The 24,358-nt window shown below is 43.7% G+C and overlaps 2 protein-coding genes across 2 annotated transcripts; one reads left to right on the top strand and one right to left on the bottom strand.

Moving 5' to 3' along the window:
- Positions 1–7,622: 7,622 nt before the first annotated feature.
- On the bottom strand, positions 7,623–19,925 carry ccnq (cyclin Q). Its single transcript, XM_080763567.1, has 5 exons — positions 19,400–19,925; positions 15,032–15,215; positions 14,098–14,230; positions 13,074–13,292; positions 7,623–9,269 (listed from the first exon to the last, which is right to left on the bottom strand). Exons 1-5 carry the CDS (start codon positions 19,530–19,532, stop codon positions 9,180–9,182), a joined length of 759 nt encoding a protein of 252 aa, XP_080619693.1. The 5' UTR covers positions 19,533–19,925; the 3' UTR covers positions 7,623–9,179.
- A 350-nt stretch (positions 19,926–20,275) lies between these two features.
- Positions 20,276–22,492, top strand: cfap126 (cilia and flagella associated protein 126). Its single transcript, XM_080763456.1, has 5 exons — positions 20,276–20,329; positions 20,426–20,488; positions 20,683–20,757; positions 21,380–21,583; positions 21,913–22,492. Exons 1-5 carry the CDS (start codon positions 20,303–20,305, stop codon positions 22,351–22,353), a joined length of 810 nt encoding a protein of 269 aa, XP_080619582.1. The 5' UTR covers positions 20,276–20,302; the 3' UTR covers positions 22,354–22,492.
- Positions 22,493–24,358: the final 1,866 nt, after the last annotated feature.

The following is a 24,358-nucleotide window of genomic DNA, read 5'->3' as shown; positions in this document are numbered from 1 at the left end:
ACCTAAAACTGGAGTATATACAGTATATATAGGCCTATAAAAGAAAGACTTGTGAGGCATGTGAGGTGAGGCTTTAAAAGAAAGATCCCTCACGCACGCACACACACACACACACACACACACACACACACACACACACACACACACACACACACAAAAGTCTAGGCAGCCTAGTACAAAATGCAAACACTCACATGTGTATATGCTTCCCGTAGGAGTGTGCATCCATGCCAGAACAGAGAAAGAGCAACAGTGCCTTTTCAACACAAAACGACCTTTCCTGGTTCACCTTCAGACGTGTCTGAGCTTCATCCCTCCTCCTCCTCCTCCTCATCCCCGACACATGCACGCAAAGCACGCACGCACACGAAAAGACGATTGAGCTATGCAACAGTGCAGGGAGAGAGAGAGAGAGAGAGAGAGAGAGAGAGAGAGAGAGAGAGAGAGAGAGAGAGAGATAGCGTGCGCCACTTGCTTCCCCTCTGTTCCTGCGCAAGGTTACCGGCTCGGCCACCATGGGCCTGGTACGGCCTCACTCACACCCTTCCTGAATCTGACAGTCTCGCAGGACCCCCCCCCCCCCGCCCAGACAAAGATCTTCACCAGATATAGGCCCATATAGAACTATAAAACAGACCGATATCCCACCCTGGCTGCTTACTGCTTACCGTATTCTTATATAGAGCGATATGTATATAGGCTATACAACCTATAATATATACAACGCAAACCATACCCACTATAGTATAGGCAGGCTTCACACAGGATCCTGGGGAAGCCATGCACGGCATGCACGCAACAACTGGGGTAATGTGTTGCTCACTGAAAAAAAAACGTTGGACCGCTGCAGTCCCATGAATTGACATCTCCCACAGGACACCATGCACATATATAGGTGCGGAAATATAAATGAACGAATTAATGGATGGATGGATCATGGATGATGGACATAGCCTAATCATTAGCTTTTCAAGGCACGCACGCACACACACACACACACACACACACACACACACACACACACACACACACAATCCTAATCGCAGTTTGCTAGGCTACACTGTATAGGTACCTCACCTGCGTCGTGAAAACTATCTGCGTAAGGCCTGTTAACAACTATAGCTGTCGCTTATTAATCTGTATATCAAAACTAAAGCTATACCATCCTGTCAAAAAAACGGCGCTCATGCAAGCACACGCGGGGTAAATATAGTCACGCACGCGGATACGCACCAAAACTCACCGATAATGACCGATTCACCATACAGGCCGAGCTCAAGGACATATAAACGCGCGGGGGAGGCAGAATCCCGTTAATCTGCGAGCATGCCCCCAGACCGACTATAGCACATGCATGATGAGAGACCTTTGATTGGCGTCCAGCAGTATAGACCGCGGTGAAAGATGAACCAGCGATGCCGGCGCTGAGGAATATTCCGTTCGGTCGACCGGTCACCTGATGGCTGGCTGGCTGCCTGCCGGGATTCTGCAGCGGCGAGGAGAGAGAGAGAGAGAGAGAGAGAGAGAGAGAGAGAGCGAGCGAGGATTGCGCCGGCGTTGAAACACCTCCCAGGCGGCGGGACATGCAGGCTGCCAGGCTGTGCACGGTCGGTCGGTAGTGATGGCGGTCAAGTGAGAGCCGTTTAATTTGACCGAACTCTCGGTGGGGAAGAGAAACGCCGCTGCTGCGCGATCAGGAGAGGCTCAGCTGATGCGACATTTTTTTGTTTGTTATCTTTTCTTTTTTTAGGGGGGTGGGTGGGGGTGTAGGGGGGGGGGCGCGTTGAGCCGCTGCGAGAGCCCGAGCGCACAGGAGCTCTGCTCGGGTCGCAGCATCCAGCGAGAGGAACCAAAGCGGCGCGGATACAGAGAGAGGAGAGCAGACTGAGCAAGTTGGGGGGGAAGGGGCGGGGTGTGTGTGTGTGTGTGTGGGGGGGGGCACCGCTGCTCCATCCATCATCAAACCCCGCCTCCTCCTCCTCCTCTTCTCCACTCGGCTATATGTGATGACGTATATATAGCGGGCACACAGTGCGGAATGGAGAACCAACAGCTTTTTGTGAAAAAGCGGGAACCTCTTGTCCTTTTCCCAAGTGAAATCACAACATAGCCCCGGTTTGTCCCGCGGTGACGGGCTATAATATACTCCCTGTGGGGCTATATGCATGCATCGGCCGCCAATGACGTTCATTCGTATGTTTTTTTTTAACTCCTATACTACTAGCTCGAGGTGAAAACCCAGACCCATAGTGTCAACTAAGGGCACACAAGCAGCTGCCAGCTGGCTGATGATGGAGGCAAGAGAAAGCGTCCCCGCCGGGCGGGCGCTGGCCGTGGTCCTGAAAGTAGCTTCACTGTCCATGGTCCTGAAAGTATATAAACTATATCTGTTCCATATATGTTCCAAGCCAACTCCCTTGGGAAACTTTATGGGAGCCAATCAAAGTTGGGGTACACGGAGGGCAGCAGGACATTTTAAAATTGGCCAATATGAGCTTGTGAGGTGTGTAAATAGGGTTTTATTTGCAGTGCTGAATCCGTTCCAACCATTCATTTTCAGTAAAAATGACTTCTGGCCATGCCTGCTTTTGTATGCAGACATATACTAGTGTAATAATAACTAATAATTAATTTTACCTCAATGGATGTCTATGGTGTTTTCTTGTTTTCTTTGCCGTTTGTGTGTTGGTGTGCAGCGGGGGGCATATTAAAATATAAAAAGCATTTTTATTAATATATCACAAATGCATCTTAATTGAAACTAACTGTTGAAACAGAAGTAGATGGACAATCTTTAATGGATTTAACTGATTTATTATTTTCAGACTGAGAAAGACTTTATTGTCACACCTTTAAAAAGAATAACGGTAAAATAAGGGGGAAATTAATGTGCCGAAATTCATGGCTCTGTGATATCACAATATAAAAGATCACACATAATAAAAAACTACGGTGCTAAAATGTAAGTATGCTTTTGTAAACAATAATTACAAATATGAATAAACATACAACTATCTCTACTCTTCCAACTCCCTGGCATCTCCCTCACTGCTCTTGTCATATAGCTTGTTGTTCTTGACAGTTACCACAAGCAGAAATGCACTGTGCATTACAATGCAGTGTGTACACTCCCCCTCATAGTTGAGTAGACTAACTTCAGAAGATAGTCTGGTGTGATGGGGTCTGTCCATTGACGGTACAGACTCATAGCTTTTGTCACCAAGCTTCCATCCATACTCCAGTACATTATGGATGGAGATTATGGATGGAAGCTTGGTGGTGGTACACTGGATGGACTGTACATCCAGTGATGGACTTTGCAGCAGCAGCCAATCTCTGGTCTGGATATAAGCTCGGAGAGAGTGCTGTGCTGCGGCTCCTGTTGTGTTGGGGGGGAGTTTTTCTGGTTTGATACTCCCAGTAGCGGTAGTAGTTCTGCAAGACTGAAGTGGAGAGGGCTATGGAAGTTTTGGACATCCAAGCCAACAAGGAGGACATCATCACAGCCAGCTGTGAACTATTCAAGTTCATGTTCCATGGGAAATCGCACGAAAGTTTTGGGGACTGCATGGAGATTTGACATCTTCAGCTAATGGAAGTATCGAAACTGAAAAACTTTCTCCGAGCTTATATCCAGACCAGAGATTGGCAGCTTCCATTCATACTCCAGTACATACTGGAGAATGGATGGAAGCTTGGTGACAAAGGTGACATATTTGTTATTATGCATGTTTGGAACATACAAAAGCAAGTCATTTTTTACTGAAAGGTAATGTCTGGAACAGATTCAGCACTCCAAAAGAAACCTATTTACACACCTCAGAAACTCATATTTGTCCTGCATTCATCCTAGGCCCTCCGTGTACCCCAACTTTGATTGGCTCCCACAAAGTTTCCCAAGGGAGTTGGCTTGGAACACATTTTTCTGTGATAGTATAGACACAAAATGCTAGTGGTATAAGCATTTTCTCCCAGATTTGCCACAACTTAAAAAAAATATTCTCTAATATAGTGCACTTTGTGTTTTAGTGTGGGCGTAAAGTTTTCCAAAACCATCACATAGAAGTTGGACCATCCCCCATAGTGGCCGGTATAGGCAGAAACACAGAATTAGACGGGTCAGTCAGTGACTCAACCCAAAATGGATTTTATTTTATTTTTTCAATGGATGTTGGGCATGCTAAATAGCATTCATAAAATCTAGGAAAATCTATAACTTCCAGAAAGGCATACTTTTCAAGATGACATCCACATGGCTGCTAAGAGCTTAAAATGTATATTTAAAAAAAAAACTATAAAAACTATTGTGGGAATAAATAAAATAAAATAAAATGTTCTGTACAGTGCACACCGGTAATATCACACTACACTTGCTTACTGCCAATTCACCGTTTTGATCATTTATTTATTTTATTTCTGTTGATTTGTTCTATATAAGTGGACTACGGCCCTTATTTATCAACGCGGTGTACACCCAAAACTTTACACCGCGTTGATAAGTAAGGGCCTACATGTCTCCCTATAGTGAATGTATTTTACCTTCCTCGTGATGGTGGAGATTATACTTTATCTGGACAATAAGCACATTTCGCACACGTTTGTATACGTATACAGTATAGGTTTTTCTCATGTCGTTATTTTTTACATGTAAGACCCGCAGAAGAAAACAAAAAAAATACGAATGATAAACATGAATAGCCTAAGGGTATATATATATATACGGTAGGCTATCTCCCAGGTGAAATCCTTCACAGAGGGTATTTTTTTTAGGTTGGTGATAACATCTTGGAATGCTTAGAATTTTAACCCATTTTGGGCGGGAACCCCTTTTGGTGTTTTAAACATTGTTATAATTTAGCTATTGAAAAATAGCAGATCTACAAGCTTCTTGTAGGTCTGCTATTTCTTTTAAATAGTGAAAATGTGCCTGAAATCTTTGAATCTATATAGTTACAGAGCGAGTCTTTAACTCAAATCTTTGCTTCTGAGGGGTTCCTGGAACAACATATTTTCAGATGGGGGTCGGTGGCCAAACACAGATAATCTTTGGGGTCCTTGACATGAAATATTGAGCACCACTGATACAGAAACATATTAGGTATTTCAGAAAAAAACAAGAATTCCGAAGTCAGGCCAAAATGGGTTAATGCCGTCAAAGGCAGCTCTAATGCAGTAATAATGTGTATACAGTGTATTCAGTATATCCTCCTGACAGTGAGGTCTTTGATGTGTCTCTATAGTCTGCAACCATTCAGTCTCTCTCGATCACCGTCCATTGGACGAACCCCAAACGGATCATATATACCATGACACGTCTGCTCCTTTGTTATATAGTGTGCATTTAGGAACGCCTGGTTCACATCTAATAGCTCGCAGGCAGTGGGGCTCCATAATGCTTTCATCTGTCCAAGGGCAACTCAGCTCAACCACTGAGGACCTGATACAGCATTTTATCATTTCAATGTCAACACGACATACGCACATTCCCTCTCCCTCCCTCCCTCTCTTCACTCACTCCCTCTCTCTCTCTCTCACAGACACACACACACACACACACACACACACAGAGAGTATATGTTCTCTTGTGTGGACTCATGGCTTCCTCTTGAAGCACAGCGTTAAGCTGTGTGTAAGCAGATGAAAGGCATGCAGTGAGGAGATGATCACACAGGGGGACACAGTGTTGAGGGCTGATCAATCTTCATCGTACATCGTGTCGCTCACTGAAAACAATATATTTTCAACTGAAAGGTGTCACACACACACACACACACACAATCTTTCGCCCTTATCTTTGCTCCTAACTTTTGTACACCCAAACTCCACCACAAATCAATCCCCCTCTCAGACCTCTTCTCTCCCTATATACCTTCCCATCTGCTGGTTTATTCATGGAGTCTGGCTGAACATGCACCTTCTTCATTATTAATATAGCATTAGGGAGACAGAGGACGAGGGAGGGGTGAGAGAGGAGAGGTGGACAGACAGGTGTGAGGGGAGCGAGGGAGACCATGTAGAGGCAGAGAAGAGAGGGGAGGAGGGGAGAGGAGAGGGAGACAGACAGGACAAGGAAAGGAAGGCAGAGAGAGAGGGGATAGAACGTAGGAATGAGGGTGAAGTCAAATCAATCCACTGGACTGTCGTTTTGTTAGTGTTCGTTTTCAATTTCTTAGATGCCTATATATAGATGTTTGTTTTTATTATAAATCCATGGGTGTTGACACCAAGGGTTGCCCACCTGCCCCTGGCAGGTCAATACAACTTTGGGCAGTTTGCTTTCAGGTTGCCTGACCGCGCAAAGTGCTCGTTTGAGGGGACACAACCGTCTACACCAGAACATGACCAGAGCGCCGTCTTCTGGTCTGTGGAATGTCAAATAAGAGCACGGTTTACCTATAATGTGCTGTTTTTGCTGTAGATACACTAAAAGATATAAGTGTGAACCCATATTCATAGCTATGTACAGTAGGTATACAAAGTGCCCCTCTGGGCACAGGTCTCCACCAGGGCAGGTCAGGTTGTGACCTCCTGGTGGCGCTATAATAGACCAATGTGAAAAGGGTGCCATTTCTTCTTATACACCTTGGATGGCAATTGGATGATTTGAGACATTTTGTTCCAAATATGGGTTTTGCAAAAATCCACCTGTTGGTGGCGCTATAATAGGCCAATGTGAAAAGGGTGGGATATATTCCTCAGCCTAGTAGGAAAGTCCATGAAAGATTTCACGTACATCGCACGCTGCGTTCATGATTTGAGGCTTTTTGTTCAAAACGGGCCAATCCTGCAAACTTTGCTAGCCAATTAGGATGGAATATGAAATATCGACACCGACTTGAACACATGACTATAGAGATAGTGTGTAATGATTTGCGGGATTTTTGGACAGAATCTGGAGGAGTAATATAAAAAAAGTCAAAAGTCGGCCTCTTGGTGGCGCTATAACAGGCCGTTTTTTTGATCGTTGGCATCCATGAGTGTGCGTGCAAAATTTGGCATCGACCGGGTTAACGGTGCTGGAGATTAGCTGTACGGACGGACGGACGGACGCACACACACACACACACGCGGACGGATCGCAAAACATACTCTCTCCCCGTGCCTTCGGCCTGGTGGAGACAATAAGTGTTAAATTGAACGGTAATTCAACATTTACCTACCATTTTATAATGGACAATGTAGAAGCCAAATCACTGTGTTTTTTGATTATTATTTCTGTTAGTATTTGCTGTACTAGCTTGATGGGATAATGGAATGCAAGCAATGTAGCTGATCTCACAACCCATCACAAGTCAGATGGATGGATATAGACAGTGGGGCACATGGGTATAAAAAAAACAAAAATGTCCAGTGTTAGTTCAGCAACTTTAACCCATTCTGACCTGGGATCAGATTCATACGAGGTTTCCACTGGACACACACTGGTCTGATTAACCCATTCTGACCTGAGATCAGATTAAAAAAATGTCAGTTGTAGCAGACCTACAAGCTCATAGATCTTCTATTTTTCAATATCTAAAGCATAACATGATGCTAACACCAAACGGGTTCCCGTTCAGAATGGGTTAAGCCTGGCATCCCTATTTTGGGCACATTTTCAAAGAAAGACAAACATTCTCGTTTGTTTATTTTATTTTCTAAAATAGCGGGGGAAAAGGGTAGATCTACAAGCTCTCAATGCATCATGGTGTGACATAAACGTTTACAGCAATGCCCTCATTTCAATCCAGGCAGCACTGGGGGTGGGCTTTAGACACACACACACACACTCACACACTCACACAGTCTTAAGACCTTTACCCACCAAATATTGACATTATGATTATTGGTGTGGAATTTCAAGTTGTAAAATCACTTAAACCTCGCAAGTGAAGTGAAACAATTGCGTATTGTTTTAATGACACCAACACTTCACAAAACATCACCACACAGGGACGGAGTGAAATGGTGCCGCCCATAACAGCATCAACACCGATGCACAAAGTATACTTAAGGCCTCACTCACACTGTTGCAACATGCATACATTTGTCTTGTGTCTTGTCCGTGTTTAATGGCCGCCCCCCAATGCATTTCCAATGGAAGTCACATGGTTTGACAAAACATTTTTGTTTGATGCGGGGGAGGGGGGCAACACAACACAGCCATCAAACAAAAATGTTTTGTCAAACCATGTGACTTCCATTGGAAATGCATTGGGGGCGGCCATTAACACATTTAGTACCGGAACTGCATCAAAATAAAGGCGCTGCTTGCGCCAGAGTAATCGCCAGAGTAGTGATCGCTTTTATTTTGAAAGCCATGAACCGGAAATACTTTCTTAAAAAAGTTGACTGACAAAGTGACCTCACAATCTCCGATCATCTTAATATATTTATATACGCTCCAAAAAGAGTTCATATTTTGCGGGAGAGACGGATGAGGAGCAGAAACGCAGCGCCAGCATATCGATCCATTCATCACCACGGAGAGCGCCCTGGATGAGGAGATACGAGTCATTCTTTCCGCCGCGCTAACATGGGAGTCAATGACAAGCTAATAGTTGCACAGAGCGTTAGCATACGGCAAGCGAAAAGCGAAATGCCAAAAAAAAATAAAGTAATAATTCTGAATATTATTATCTCGCCCGCGTCGTTTGGACGTCGCTAGGACGTCCACAGACGTCGAAGGCACCTCTCGGTTCCAATCCTTATGACGTTTCAGGACGTATTATGTACAAAATGTGTTAACCCATTCTGACCTGAGATCAGATTCTAAAAATGTCTTCTACGTCCTGACAGTTTTCTGAAAAAGCTATGTTTCCATGGCAGTCATTCTTCGATTTTTCAAAAATAGCAGACCTACTATCTGCTATTTTTCAATAGCGAAAGCACAACGTAATGTAAAAATGGGTTGAACACGGACAAGACACAAGACAAATGCATGTTGCAACAGTGTGAGTGAGGCCTTACTGTTACTGGGGCATTGGGGCAACATAACATCACTCTCTCACGCACGTATACAGGCATACATAATGCATGCTGCGCACACAAATACACACAGGCATGTACAACATACCGTATGTGTGTGCACAGACAGGCACACTTCAACATAAATACACCTGCAGGCACACCATTAGTGGGGTCACTCATATACGGTAATGACCTCAACCCCATTCGTCCCCCTGTGGGCTGGCTGTCCTTCAGATACACTTGGCCTCCATGTCGTAGAGCTGGAGGAGGTCCGAGATGACGGCATCAATGTCCGCTTTGGTCATATCCTCACACAGCACCTGCACAGACACACACAAAGGAACCAATATCCTGTCATAAACCGTTCTGACCCGAGATCAGATTCTAAAAAATGTCTTCTGCATCCTGCCAGTTTTCTGAAAAAGCTATGTTTCTATGTCAGTGGTTCTTCGATTTTTCAAAAATAGCAGACCTGCAAGCTCATAGCGCACCACTCGGTGGCGCGCTATGAGCTTGTAGATCTGCTATTTTTCAATAGCTATAAGCATAATGTAACGCTAACAGCAAAAGGGGTTCCCGCCCAAAATGGGACAATTAAGCTGTTATTTACCTTTGGCAGCGGTGGCCGAACGGTTTGCGGAGCGGTCTTGATATCGGAAGGTCGCTAGTTCGTATCCCCGGACCGGCACGTTAAAATTAGCACCGCTGAAATGCCCTTGAACAAGGCATTGAACCCCTACCATGAAATGTTCTATGAGCAGGGCCTGGCTGTAAACAAGTTCTTGAGCTTAGTCCAGTTACCCTGGGTAAACATAGTCAGGGCTCCAGCGTGCAACCTATTAAGTCGCATATGCTACTTAATTTCTTAATGTGCGAGTTCAATTTGAACGAGGTCGCACCGGTGCTACTTATTGCTTTCACGACCTGCCTCAACCATGAAGCACGGGCGATAATAAAATATTACTTCATTCTCGCTCATTCCTCTCTCTCTTTCTCGCTCCCTCTCTCTGCCTGTCTGGGTACGTTCGGAAATACCGCACCGGAGTGCACTCGCCTATTAGTTTGCATTGCACAGTGCGCTATTTCTGAACGCACCCTGTGCGGCTGTGCCTACAGCACAGTGAGTGCAACAGCGGCGGCGCGCTCATTGATCAACCCGAAAAAAATCAGCTGTACACTTAAGTTTCCCTGGAGCGCACACTCAGCACACATTTTACAACTGGGATGATGATGCTGTGCATTGCTGTCGCTGAATCCACGGAGACAGCAGAGACACAGAACATATGGGGGACTGCGCCAGTGCGCCTCGTCCCCGACCCCAAACACGGTAAACTTGTTGTTGAAAAATCACACACGTGTGAACTGAGTGGTGCAATTATATAATACTATAGGTTAATTCAGTGATACTCAACCTCAGGCCCGCGGGCCACATCAGGCCCGCGGGACCATTATGACTGGCCCACCAATGAAAATCTAAAAAAAAGAAAAGAAAATCTGGAAAATGAAATAAAAATAAAAAAATCTGAATGAAGTTATCTTTAATTACATTATTATAAGTAATACTATTAGAGTTGTACTATTACTCGAACGAAAATAAAAGCTTGGGGGGGGGGGGGGGGGGGGGGGAGATGCAATGCAAATGAAAGACATATACTGTGTATCCCTATTCCCTGACATAATTTTATAGCTAAACGGACAGAATTCTATTTTATTTGAATGATGAAACCCAGCTGCCATTAATAGTTGGAAATGTAAATGTAAATTGCGGAAATTGCGGAAATGGAAATTGCGGAAATTGCGGAAATGGTGGAAATGGAAATTGCGGAAATGGAAATTGCAGAAATTGCGGAAATGGAAATTGCAGAAATTGCCAAAATGGTAATTGCGGAAATTGCTCTTCACTTATAGCTATCTATTTTCAGGTAGATTGTTTTATTTTACTCAGTCAGCCATATCACTACTCATTTTTTTTCATGAAAAAGGTCATAGCTGGGTAATCTATTTTCAGGCAAATTGTGTTTATTGTATTTTATTTTACTCAGCCATAACAATTTATTTTCTGTTAACCAACTTGCTGGCTGGCAGGCAGGCAGACAGCTACTCATAGACAGGCAGACAGACAGACAGCTACTCATGGAGAATTGGACAGGCAGGCAGTCAGACAGCTACTCATAGACAGGCAGACAGAAAGCTACTCATGGAGAATTGGACAGGCAGGCAGACAGCTACTCATGGACAATTGGACAGGCAGGAAGGCAGACAGCTACTCATAGACAGACAGACAGCTACTCATGGACAATTGGACAGGCAGGAAGGCAGACAGCTACTCATAGACAGACAGACAGCTACTCAGACAATTGGGCAGGCAGGCAGACAGCTACTCATAGACAGACAGACAGCTACTCATGGACAATTGGACAGGCAGGAAGGCAGACAGCTACTCATAGACAGGCAGACAGACAGCTACTCATGGACAATTAGGCAGGCAGGCAGACAGCTACTCATAGACAGGCAGACAGACAGCTACTCATGGACAATTAGGCAGGCAGGCAGACAGCTACTCAGACAGGCAGACAGACAGCTACTCATGGACAATTGGACAGGCAGGCAGGCAGACAGACAGCTACTCATAGACAGGCAGGCAGACAGCTACTCATAGACAGGCAGACAGTAAGACAGCTACTCATTGACAGACAGACAAATAACTACTCATGGACAGACAGACAGACAGGCAGGCAGGCAGGCAAAGAGCTACTCATGTTATGTTATTATGTTATTATAGCAGCTACTCATGTTATGTGCAATAATTTGTGAGGTTATGGAAACAGCTCTTTGTGTTTATGCAAGAAAATGTAACACATTTATTTATTTACATATTGTGTGCATGCACATTGTACTTTGATACATTTTGCGAAAATAAAGCAATTGAAAGAGAGAAGTTATCAAGTATCATTAATGTCGTAATTTTATCTACTGGCCCCTGGCCCCTTGCCATTTTTGTAATGTGGCCCACAGGTAAATCTATTTGAGTATCCCTGGGTTAATTCATTATAATAATTTCCTATAGAATGTGTGTGAGTGTGAGAAATATTCCATGTTATATGCTTAATTTAAGGCATTTCTGCTTCGGCCAAGAAAACCTTTGCTAGCCTTGGTGATAAGGTCATACGAAGAAAAAGTTGGTGCTACCTAATTTGTGGTGGCGCTACCAACTGAAAAGATAGGTGGCACCAGTGCTACCTGTGAAAAAGTTAGTCTGGAGCCCTGAACATAGTACCTTTCCTTTCCTTACCTTAGCTTATGAATGGGATGCCAGGTTAACCCAGTCAGGGCGGGAACTAGCCTGGCTAATAAGCCAGACCAAATCAGCCGTTGGCACAAAAATAAATTGCCTGCCGGCGGACAGTGTTGTGTGACATTAGTCTGGCTTATTAGCCAGGCTAGGCGGGAAACCCTTTTGGTGTTTTAAACATTCTGTTATAATTTAGCCATTGAAAAATAGCAGATCTGCGCGCTACGAGCTTGTAGGTCTGCTATTTTAGAAAAATCGTGAAAATGTGGCACAAATCTTTGAATATATTCTTTCAGAGTGAATCCATCAGGTTACTCCGTTACCCCAAAAAAAGTATCCTGTTACAGTAATGCCGTTATTTGTAACAACGTTAAGCCCAACACTGCTTACAAAACCGAATGAAACTTAACCCATTGTGGGCGGGAACCCCTTTTGGTATTTTAAAGCATTATTATTAAATTATATATGATTATACTTTATTATAATATATATTATTATACTTTAGCTATTGAAAAATAGCAGATCTGCAAGCTCATAGAGCTTGCATAGGTCTGCTATTTTTGAAAAATGTGCCTCAAATCGTTGAATATATATTTTTTCAGAGCGAACGTTTTTAACTCAAACTTTTGCTTCTGGGGGGTCCCTGGAACAACGTATTTTCAGATGGGGGTCGGCGGGCATATTACATATCATTTTTGGGGTCCTTGACATGAAATATTGAGAACCACTGATATAGAAACATGAGGTTTTTCAGAAAGAAATACATTTTAAAAATATATATTTTCGACGTCAGGCCTAAATAAACACACACACACACACACACACACACTACCTGCCACCACTCCTTCTCCCCTGCGGGCAGCTCCACCCCGTAGCTGTTCAGGGCTAGGTACAGCGTTGCTATGGCGATGTGTTGGGGCGCGTGGATGATGCACATGGGGCCGTGGTAGCAGTCTCTCAGCAGCGCCCAGGCGGTCTCCGCCACGGGGGTCCGAGACCAGGCGTGGCGGTTCACCAGCGACCACACGGAGGACAAGTAGTGTAGGAGATACTGCACAGAGACAGAACATTAGATATGTCAGTCCTTCTTCCATTTTTCAAAAATAGCAGACCTACGAGCTTGTAGATCTGCTATTTTTCGATAGCTAAAGCATAACGTAATGCTAACACCAAGAGGGGTTCCCGGCCGCATGGCGATTCACCAATGACCACACGGACGACAAGTAGTGTAGGAGAAAATTTTTCTGAAAAACCCATGTTTCTGTGTCAACCTTTTTCATGTCAAGGACAACCCAGAATTATCTCTATTGGGCCACGGACCCCCTATCTCAAAATGTGTAGTTCCCCCTAGAAGCAAATATTTTAGTTAAAAATGTTCGCTCTGAAATATATATTCAATGATTTGCGCCACATTTTAACGATTTTTCAAAATAGCCAAAATAATTTCGGCACTACAGCGGTAAAATAGGAGTATGAATCGGCCCCTAACTCCTCCTCTAACATTCTACACCTTCATCCTGAGAAGGTTTGGGACGACGATAGCCAAGGATGACGACGGCCCCTCCGTGTGTCGTGGAACCCAACTGGATTCACTACTACACACAGTCCAAAGGCTATCGGCGTCCCAGGGCCTCGTCAGGCCATTTGCTGCATGTAAACTCCCAGCTCGTGCTCTCTTTGTTTCTTGTCTCTCAATAAAAAGGCAAGAAAAGCCCCTAAAATCGAATGTAACACACACACACACACACACACACACCCACACCCACCACCGTTTGAATTCTGCAAACAAATTGGCAATAAAAACTGTTTACACACATACAGGCAAAAAATAAAGAAAACATATCACACACACACACCTTGTGCGGGTGTTGAAAAGCGACATGAAAGTTGAGTTGCCGGAGGATGAGCAGCTCACACTGTATCACGCTGTCTTTTAGCTCCCAGAAGCCCTTGTCACATTCCATTGGAGAACTACCACTATTGAAATACCTGGGGGGGGGGGAAAGGAAGGAGACAGTAATTGGCAGTAGTTAAAAGGACAAAGGGACTAATTAAGGCGATGCGATACATGACAAAACCAAACACACGAGATAGCAGTACGCTCCAGTGTTGTTTTCGTCGACTGTTCGTTGACTACCTTTTTCCACTGGCAAAAACTACATGGAAACTACATGAAAAACTATAAACTATATACTATAAACTATATAAAACTATAAGACTAAATATACTGACAATTTCGTCAACAAATAAAAACTAGACTAACATGTTAGGAAGGGACTAGTGGACAAGAGATCCAGTATAAGTAATTTTACAATTGGTTTCATGCTGAAAATAGCCGATCTACAAGCTCACAACGTGTCGACGCGTTGTGAGCTTGTAGATGGGTTAAAAAGAAACTGAATTAAAACTATTCAAAAGACTAAATGACTAAAACTAAAATCAAAATGTTGCTGCCAAAAACAAAACACTTGGTACTACGTTCGCCTCCAACAACAAAACCATGTGAAACTTTTAACCCATTCTGAACGGGAACCCATTTTGGTGTTGGCATCATGTTATGCTTTAGCTATTGAAAAATAGCAGATCTACAAGCTCATAGAAGCGCCACCGAGTGGCGTGCTACGAGCTTGTATAGGTCTGCTATTTTTGAAAAATCGAAGAACGACTGACATTTTTTAGAATCTGATCTCAGGTCAGAATGGGTTATAATCAGACCAGTGTGTGTGTCCAGTGGAAACCTCGTTATGAATCTGATCTCAGGTCAGAATGGGTTAACTTCAGGTGTATTACCTGTGGCTGACGTTGAGGATGTCCCTGGCCCGGAGGTGCTGCTCCTCCACCTTGCCGGCCAGGTAGACGCAGCTCATGGCCACCAGGTAGGGCTCGTACACCGCCACGCTCGCGTGCTGGAAGAAACGATGGTACAGGACGCAGGCCGTGGCCACGGGGACCGAGCTCATGCCCAGCCGCACTCCTGGAAGAGGTGGAGGGGAGGGGAGTGGAGGAGAGGGGAGGGGAGGGAGGGTGAAGCGAGAGCATGATGATGTCAGACAGTTGGTGTTTTTTGGCAGCAGATTTTGGGGTTTTAGTCATAGGTCTCTTGGATTAGTTTTAGTTTAGTTTGAGTCACGTTTTAAGTCACCTGGAATGTTTTTTGTGTTAGTCTAGTTTTAGTCGACTAAACGTCATAAGATTTTAGTCGGCTGAATCTACAGGTGATTTAGTCGACTAAAATGTATTTTGGCGGGTGTTGATGCCGCCGTAATGACTGATTTTGCACTTGCTGAAAATAGCCGATCTACAAGCTCATCTTGTGAGCTTGTAGATCGGCTATTTTCAGCACGCAACCAAGTGTAAAATGACTTGTATTGGATTTCTTGTCCACTAGTCCCTTCCTTACATTTTAAGTCTAGTTTTTGTTTGTTGACGAAATTGTCAGTATATTTAGTCTTAGTTTTAGTCATCATAGCTTAGTTTTCATCAGTGGAAAAAGGCAGTCGACGAACATTTTTCGTGTCGACGAAATCAACACTGATTTCAGATGAGCTTTTTTTTTGTTACCTGAAATGTTCGCCTGTACTCTATCTGTACTTATTGCGACAGCAGGTCACAGTTACTATGACAACGTGCTGGAAGCCTGTAATGCTTCCATCCGTCACACGCTCTGAACGCAGAAGCAGTCACGCTTTCCTGTAACGCTGCTTCCGTCACGCCCTTTTCCTCCTCACGTGTGCTTTGAAGAGCCTTGGCTTGTACGTTGTCATGCTTTAGTTGTACTTATGCTGTTGCATTTCTGTAATTTGTGCATTGAGAAATGTCCTCAGAAACGGCCTTGTTTCTGTACATTTCGAGAAGTTTATTTGTACGGAGGCGCATCCCCCAAAGTGACAGGAGCGCAACTTTTTCATATCGCGTCAAATAAGAACTGTGTTCCAAAAACAAACAAATGATTGCAGTGGTTTGACTATGGATTAAAGAATCAACTGACTGAGAGAAAACGCCAATGTTACCTGCCATTGAATTATTAAAAGCTTCGCTATAAAACAGATGCTATCAAATATCAATGACTGTTGGGACGACACAGAGACACCTCCCTGACAATATCGCTGAGACAGTTTATTTATGTTTGGAACACAATGCACCGAGTGCCGCGCTACGAGCTTGTAGGTCTGCTATTTTTGAAAAATCATGAAAATGTGGGGCAAATCTTTTAATGTATATTCTTTCAACGTTTTCAACTCAAAACTTTGCTTCTGGGGAGGTCCCTGGAAGTTGGAACAACATATTTTCAGATGGGGGTCGGCGACCAAATACAGATAATTCTGGGGGTCCTTGGCATGAAAAAGGTTGAGCACCACTGACATTGAAACATGAGTTTTTCTGAAAACTGTCAGGAGTTTAGAAGACATTTGTAGAATCGTCTGCAGGTCTAAATGGGTTAAGGAGTCATACTGGTATACTAAATAATCACTGCAGACTGCAGAGATTCATGACCACTATACATAGCAAAATCCTGTGTCGATCTATCCATTTGTAACTCGGTGTACAATTGGAACCAAAATGTACCTATTCCATTTGGTACAGTAAAAGTGATAATATTTTGTTTCAATGAACGTTGCCGTTTCCCTGAATAAAAGTTGGTCACTACATTTGAAGACAGGGTGTTTGTTCCTTTTTCGTTTCAATGAATGTTATAGTTTATAGTGTGATAGTAATCATTGCTATAGTGTTTGAGCAGTCTCCAGCTCTTTCTTTAATAAACAGGAAATACATTTAGAGGGCGGGATGCCGATTTCATCCAGTCAGGAAGGAAGGAAAATGGGGTGCATACTTAGTTTAGACTAGTCATTGGTTAGACATGGGTTACGGTTAGGTTTAGGTGTGCTGCCCCGTGGGAGGTTAGGTTTAGGGTGAGGGTTTGAGATAGGTTGTAGACTAATGACTGGTCTAACCAATGACTAGTCTAAACCAAAAACTGTCTAAACTAAGTACTAACTCATACAGGATACTGGATAAACAAGTGAAATTGGAAGTGATGACACAAAGGAATTAGCAGACTTTATTTTTTGTAAATTGGACACTTAGTTAAGTTCTGGGAAAATCTGTGAAAGAAAATGCTTACCACTAGCTTTCATCACAGATGTGTTCATAAAGGTGAATCACAGAAACATTTGTTCCAAGCCAAATCAAAATTGGGGTACACGGAGGGCCTAGGATGAATGCAGGACATTATGAGCTTCTGAGGTGTGTAAATAAGTTTCTTTTGGGGTGTTGAATCTGTTCCAGCCATTACCTTTCAGTGAAAATTACTTCCTAGCCATACAATTGGCTGCTTTTGTATGTTCCAAACATGCGTAATAACTAATATGTCACCTTTGTCACCAAGTTCCATCCATTCTCCAGTATGTACTGGAGTATGAATGGAAGCTGCCAATCTCTGGTCTGGATATAAGCTCGGAGAGAGTGCTGTGCTGCTGCTCCTGTTGTTGGGGGCAGTTTTTCATGCAGTCCCCAAAACTTTCATGCGATTTCCCATGGAACATGAACTTGAAAAGTTCACAGCTGGCTGTGATGATGTCCTCCTTGTTGGCTTGGATGTCCAAAACTTCCATAGCCCTCTCCACTTCAGTCTTGCAGAACTACTACCGCTACTGGGAGTATCAAAACAGAAAAACTCCCCCCCAACACAACAGGAGCCGCAGCACAGCACTCTCTCCGAGCTTATATCCAGACCAGAGATTGGCTGCTGCTGCAAAGTCCATCACTGGATGTACAGTCCATCCAGTGTACCACCACCAAGCTTCCATCCATAATCTCCATCCATAATGTACTGGAGTATGGATGGAAGCTTGGTGACAAAGGCTATGAGTCTGTACCGTCAATGGACAGACCCCATCACACCAGACTATCTTCTGAAGTTAGTCTACTCAACTATGAGGGGGAGTGTACACACTGCATTGTAATGCACAGTGCATTTCTGCTTGTGGTAACTGTCAAGAACAACAAGCTATATGACAAGAGCAGTGAGGGAGATGCCAGGGAGTTGGAAGAGTTGAGATAGTTGTATGTTTATTCATATTTGTAATTATTGTTTACAAAAGCATACTTACATTTTAGCGCCTTAGTGTTGATCTTTTATATTGTGATATCACAGAGCCATGAAATTCGGCACATTCATTTCCCCCTTATTTTACCGTTAATTGTCTTTAATAAAAGTCTTTCTGAGTCTGAAAATAATAAATCAGTTAAATCCATTACAGATTGTCCATGTCTACTTCTGTTTCAACAGTTAGTTTCAATTAAGATGCATTTGTGATATATTAATAAAATGCTTTTTATATTTTAATATGCCCCCCTGCACACCCACACAAACAAGAAAACACCATAGATATCCATTGAGATATGCATGGCATGGCCTATTTTATGGCCAGAAGTCATTTTTACTGAAAATGAATGGTTGGAACGGATTCAGCACCCAAATAAAAACCTATTTACACACCTCACAAGCTAATATTTGGCCAATTTTAAAATGTCCTGCTGCCCTCCGTGTACCCCAACTTTGATTGGCTCCCATAAAGTTTCCCAAGGGAGTTGGCTTGGAACTTTTTTTTCTGTGATAGTATAGACACCTTTATGAACACATGTGTGAAGAAAGCTGGTGGTAAGCATTTTGTTCCCAGATTTTCCATAACTTAAGCTAATTTCCCCTTATTAACTAGAAATATTAAGCCAATAAATGGGCATTTTTTTTCCTGGAAATTGGCAACCCAATATAGGCAAGTATTTACTGTTCTCTCTAAAGAAGATCTAAATCTAAAGATGTCTAAAAGACAAGACATTTAATGTTTGCGTTAGGGACAAGATGATGTAAATTTTCCCTTCATTGTCAATGGCGTTTTTAAAACAAACATCAAACCTGTAGGCTAGCGCTCCTCAAAAATCACACCTGTGTACTGTGAAGCGAGAGGCGCTCTTATCATCAATACATCATCTCATTCTGGCCAATCACAATTCCTCACCGTTTGTGTTTTCTTTTCGCAGATAAGTAAGCCTGGGACCGCGAGGCTAGTGTATACACACTTTTGTCTAGACTTCAGTATTTGTTCACACAGACCCTCAAAGCTGGACCACAGGTAGTGATAGACTGGTTAAGGTTACCTGTCTCCATGATGAACCGACACACGCGAAAGTGAGTCTTGGTGTCTCTGGAGAGGCCAGTCTCTGCTTCCCCGGCGGACCCCCTCCTGACCGCCGGGGGGCGAGAGGATGGCGACGGCCCCTCCATCATCATGTGTCGCGGAACCGAACTGGATTCCACAACTACACGCGCGTGTTTCTTCTTTCGTGAAGAAGATGTCTTGGGAGAATCTGAACGGAATCGAGCTAGAGATTCGGGACACTGTGCAGACCGTGTCTCATCTGCACCATGTTGCACACGACCCGACAGACAGGCAGCAGGACATCCCACCTGTACCACAAACACACACCGACACCACGCTGCTCTAACGTCTCCCTGAAAACGTAAGATTATGGGCTAAATAAAAATTAAATAAACACCATCTAGGCTTTAGTAAACTATTTATGTTTTCCAAGATGCTCTCCGTTTGATAATAACGTGCTTCTCCTCCAAACAACTTGTTCCGTTGTTGTGACTTTTTGCAGAGAGCACTGAGCTCTTACTTACTTCCGCCAACACATTCTTCCTCTGAGTGGCCTGCCCTACAGCTTCAAGTACCCGAGAACCACCTACCGCCACCTAGCGTCGATGTACATATTCTACTATAATGTAAAACGAAAAAGTTTCATGTCTACTGTCTGTATTTTATGCATTGCTATTTGCTCACCTCTTACTAATACTAACAAAGCCCCACAATTCAATTTACATTGTACTAAACTTCTTAAGCCGTGGTAACCAAGCTTCTATCTGTTTTCACTTGAAAACGAACTCACTTGAGCATGTTTTGGGGGAGTTTCTGTTGTTGCTTCAGTTGCTATGCAACGAATCAACATAACAGACTGGCTAGCACAGTAGGCTACGTGCATGTCATTAATCTCGCCAAGATGTCATCCAGTTACTCAGCAAACCAGGTAAATATTAGAAATAATCTTGTCAAACAACAATGTAAACAACAACAAAACAATTACTGTTACCGTGTATAGCTCATCCACTTTTTGTATTTACAGTACGAAAGTGCTTTCAGCTCGCAGAAGCTGCAGAATTGGTGTGTGTCCAAACAATTAAAAGAGGTATAGTTGAGCTGCAGAATTTGTGTGTCTAAAATACAATTGAGGTACTATTGTTTACATTAAATCATTGTTGTAATTGTGTGTGTGTGTGTGTGTGTGTGTGTGTGTGTGTGTGTGTGTGTGTGTGTGTGTGTGTGTGTGTGTGTGTGTGTGTGTGTGTGTGTGTGTGTGTGTGTGTGTGTGTTCACGTACAGAGGCCTAATGCAGTAGAGGGTCGCACCACATTTATTGCCAATGATAGAGGACATCTGTTCCCAGGAATGACCAAGGTGAATGGAATGCATATAATAATAATAATAATAATAATGAATTGCATAAGAATTAATACCGTACCTGTTACCATAAGGAATAGGACAACTTTAGAAAAAAACCAACAAAACAGTACATTTATAACAAGTTAAAAACACATCAGCATGGAAATGCTATTCTAAACAGGTGGGTTTTCAGTGCAGTTTTGAAGATGGGGAGGCAGGGAGCATCCCTGATGTGTTTGGGGGGGGAGTGCTTTCCAGAGGGTAGGGGGGTGGCCACAGAGAAGGCCCTGTCACCCCAGGTTTTGAGCCTGATCTTCTTGGGGAAGTTGGGGAACACAGGGAAGGACAGTATCCTCTCTCAGTGTCTGCAATAATTGTTTACTATAAAACTAAGTGTTGTAAACATGTGCATGTGATGTGCGTGTGTGTGTGTGTGTGTGTGTGTGTGTGTGTGTGTGTGTGTGTGTGTGTGTGTGTGTGTGTGTGTGTTTGTGCGTGTGCGTGTGCGTGTGCGTGTGCTTGTGCTTGTGTGTGTGTGTGTGTGTGTGTGTGTGTGTGTGTGTGTGTGTGTGTGTGTGTGTGTGTGTGTGTGTGTGTGTGTGTGTGTGTGTGTGTGTGTGTGTGATCTGCGGGACAGAAGGGCAGTGCGTGGCCAGAGTTCAAGGGGACCTGGGACCTGCCAGCCCGCCTCCCTGCATGCCGCATCAACCCCACCAGCCGATCCACAGAGGGCTGCAGAAGGCTCGGGGCTTGGGGCCTGAACCCACGGCGCACCTCCAGCCCCCGGCCACACGGAGGCAGCAAAGGCACAGCCAGTCGACTGCCGGCTGCCGACAAACAGGTTTGTCATCTGAAATGTTAAAGATGATAACAGATAGAATTCACTATACACACACAGATACATTTAAACACCCACACACAAACACATACAAGCACATATCGTTTTAATACTGGTCACCTGGAGTATTAATTCAACTGTATTTGTCCTCTCACACACATGCTTAATAAACAGTGATTTATACTTAGTGGCACACTGGTGTCGTGAACCACAAATAGCTGCTTTACAAGCTCACACCTCACAACACACCTCGTGTGAGGTTGCTAATCACCTATTTTGGTGCACGACGCAAGAATAACTAACATGTGAGTTTGTCTCTGCTGCTCTCTCAGGTCAATGGGGACTTGCAGCGAGACAGTGCTGCTGCACCACCATCCCCAGCCCCAAGCAGTCGACACACAGCCGCTCTCACTGCAGCAGTACCAGCTGGAACCCAAACCCACGCTCTCACTGAGGGACAGAGACCAGCTAGCAGCCGAAGTCAGTTCTCCCAAGCAGCAGCAGCTGCCGAAGAAGGACCTGCAGTCACCCAACCCATTGAAGAGAAGCCAGCTCTTTTGGCTATGGAAGACGAAAGGCCAGAGATACACGACTGCTCCCAGGTGGGAGGTGAGCATTTGGGAGATAGCAGCAGGCCAGCTAATGCTGAGGAGAGATCAGTGGCTGGCTTGGCAAGACCAATGAGCCAGGTGTCAGGGAGATCCGTGGCAATAAGCCCACGTCGTTCACCCTCCTGCAACCAGAGACAAAGGAGCATGCCGTTGCACAACTGAGAGCTTGTTCTCTCTTTATAGTACAACTTAAATGTATACACACACCCACCTCCTCTCCTTTCTCTCTTTATAGTACAACTTAAATGTATACACACACCCACCTCCTCTCTTTTCTCTCTTTATAGTACAACTTAAATGTATACACACACCCACCTCCTCTCCTTTCTCTCTTTATAGTACAACTTAAATGTATACACACACCCACCTCCTCTCTTTTCTCTCTTTATAGTACAACTTAAATGTATACACACACCCACCTCCTCTCTTTTCTCTCTTTATAGTACAACTTAAATGTATACACACACCCACCTCCTCTCTTTTCTCTCTTTATAGTACAACTTAAATGTATACACACACCCACCTCCTCTCTTTTCTCTCTTTATAGTACAACTTAAATGTATACACTCTTATGTTTCTCTCAAGTGGTGTGTAAGGGATAACTTCTCTTTCATTCATGGTGTCACGACCTCTGCAGAAAATCAGCCGACTACATTTTTTAAATAGCTGCATCATTAAATGAATGAGCAGTACTTTCTCCTGAATGTTTATTCAGAATTATATATATAATAAACCATGAGTATTTACAGTATGTGATATATATATATTTTTACATTTATTTAAACAAAACAAGGCCGTGGTCAAAGGTTGAGCGCTCAACCTTTGACCACACTACGGCCAGGCAGCTTTTCTTACTGTATTTACAGTCTCGACATTATTCTCTCTGACATTTCTGACATTATCATTGCTCATGTGAAACAAAAGCAAACACAGTCAAGCTGCACCCACTCAACCACCTATCCCCAAAACAATGCTAAACCTGGAAAACCTGATTCATCTGTCCAACTATTATTAACAACTATATTGTTTTTGTCCTGCTCCAATCATCCTATCGTTCTTATACTAGGCTTTCATTGATCCACGAAGCCATCCCCCAAGTAAGCCAGGGCTGTATTTTGCGTGTCTTAAGTACCAGGTCTTATTACTTAACTTAAGACCTGGAGGCGTGGTCGATGCTCTTTGGCCACTCAGAATAGCCAAATGGCATTGATCACACCTCCAGGTCTTAAGTTAAGTAATAAGATCTGGTACTTAATACAGCCCTGGGCCAGTCTCCAGTTTCTTAAAACACTGTTACACTTCTGTTGATGCCAATGGGCTTGGATGCTTTTCCTGCTTGCAGCTGTTGTTGCAGGGGGTGTCTACTTTTCCCATTTCTGTTCATGTCAGGGCCAGAGGCCTGGTTGCTAATTACTTGTCAAGGTAAACCACCTGTAAGCAAGGCAATGGAGCTCATGTGGACTTTTGGTACCTGTTCCTGTTCAATGGGCAGGCCTGGAAATAGTGCTGTGCTTATCCAATCAGGATTAGTGAACGCCGCCTGGAATCAGATTAAACAAGTTGAATTGTAAGTGATGACACGAAGAAATGAGCAGACAAAATTGGAACTGAACACATAAAAAAGTACGCTGATAAATGGCTACTCTCTCCTGATTGGCTGAAATTCATTTTCTGTTGAATAAAAAAGATGGAGAGACACGGAGACTCCTTTTTTATTTTAGGTTTGTTATAGGCTTTTAAGTGAAGATTGACAGGAAAGGGGGAGAGAGAGAGATGGGGGGGGGGGGGGGAGACATGCAGGGACTCGAACACGCGACGTCCACGCTGTCAGGTGAGACCTTTCTCTGGCATGTGCAATGGACCACTAGTGTAATCATTTTTATTGACTGTCCACGTCAAACGGTGAATATCAGCAGGTCAAAGGGCTTTTATTGCAGATGATTAAAGTACAGTGTGTGATAATCATGCTTTTATATTGTTTATGCAGTATACAGTATATTAATCTGTCCAACAGCAACACAGTTCCCTAAAAGATGATCGTCCGTGCCAACTTCCTTCCATTCACTGCAATAAAAGTCTTGCTTCACTGCCGCCCTTTGACCATGCACTGATATGCACAGCAAACACTCTACAGCAAAGAATACTGTAAAGGCCAATTTTCACCTCC

The sequence above is a fragment of the Protomyctophum bolini genome (genome assembly GCF_963924005.1).
Source record: "Protomyctophum bolini genome assembly, chromosome: 5".
NCBI lineage: Eukaryota > Metazoa > Chordata > Actinopteri > Myctophiformes > Myctophidae > Protomyctophum > Protomyctophum bolini.
The sequence above is the reverse complement of the archived record's forward strand: the minus strand, read 5'-3'. Positions and strand labels throughout refer to the sequence as shown.

Coding starts and splice junctions, on each gene's coding strand:
- ccnq (XM_080763567.1), bottom strand. CDS start 19,532: ATGATGATGGAGGGGCCGTCGCCATCCTCTCGCCCCCCGGCGGTCAGG. Junction 14,231..15,031: donor ATCCTCAACGTCAGCCACAG/GTAATACACCTG, acceptor CCCCCCCCCCAG/GTATTTCAATAGTGGTAGTT. Junction 13,293..14,097: donor CTTTTCAACACCCGCACAAG/GTGTGTGTGTGT, acceptor GTCTCTGTGCAG/TATCTCCTACACTACTTGTC.
- cfap126 (XM_080763456.1), top strand. CDS start 20,303: ATGTCATCCAGTTACTCAGCAAACCAG. Junction 20,489..20,682: donor TGTCCAAACAATTAAAAGAG/GTATAGTTGAGC, acceptor GTTCACGTACAG/AGGCCTAATGCAGTAGAGGG. Junction 20,758..21,379: donor TGTTCCCAGGAATGACCAAG/GTGAATGGAATG, acceptor TCTGCGGGACAG/AAGGGCAGTGCGTGGCCAGA.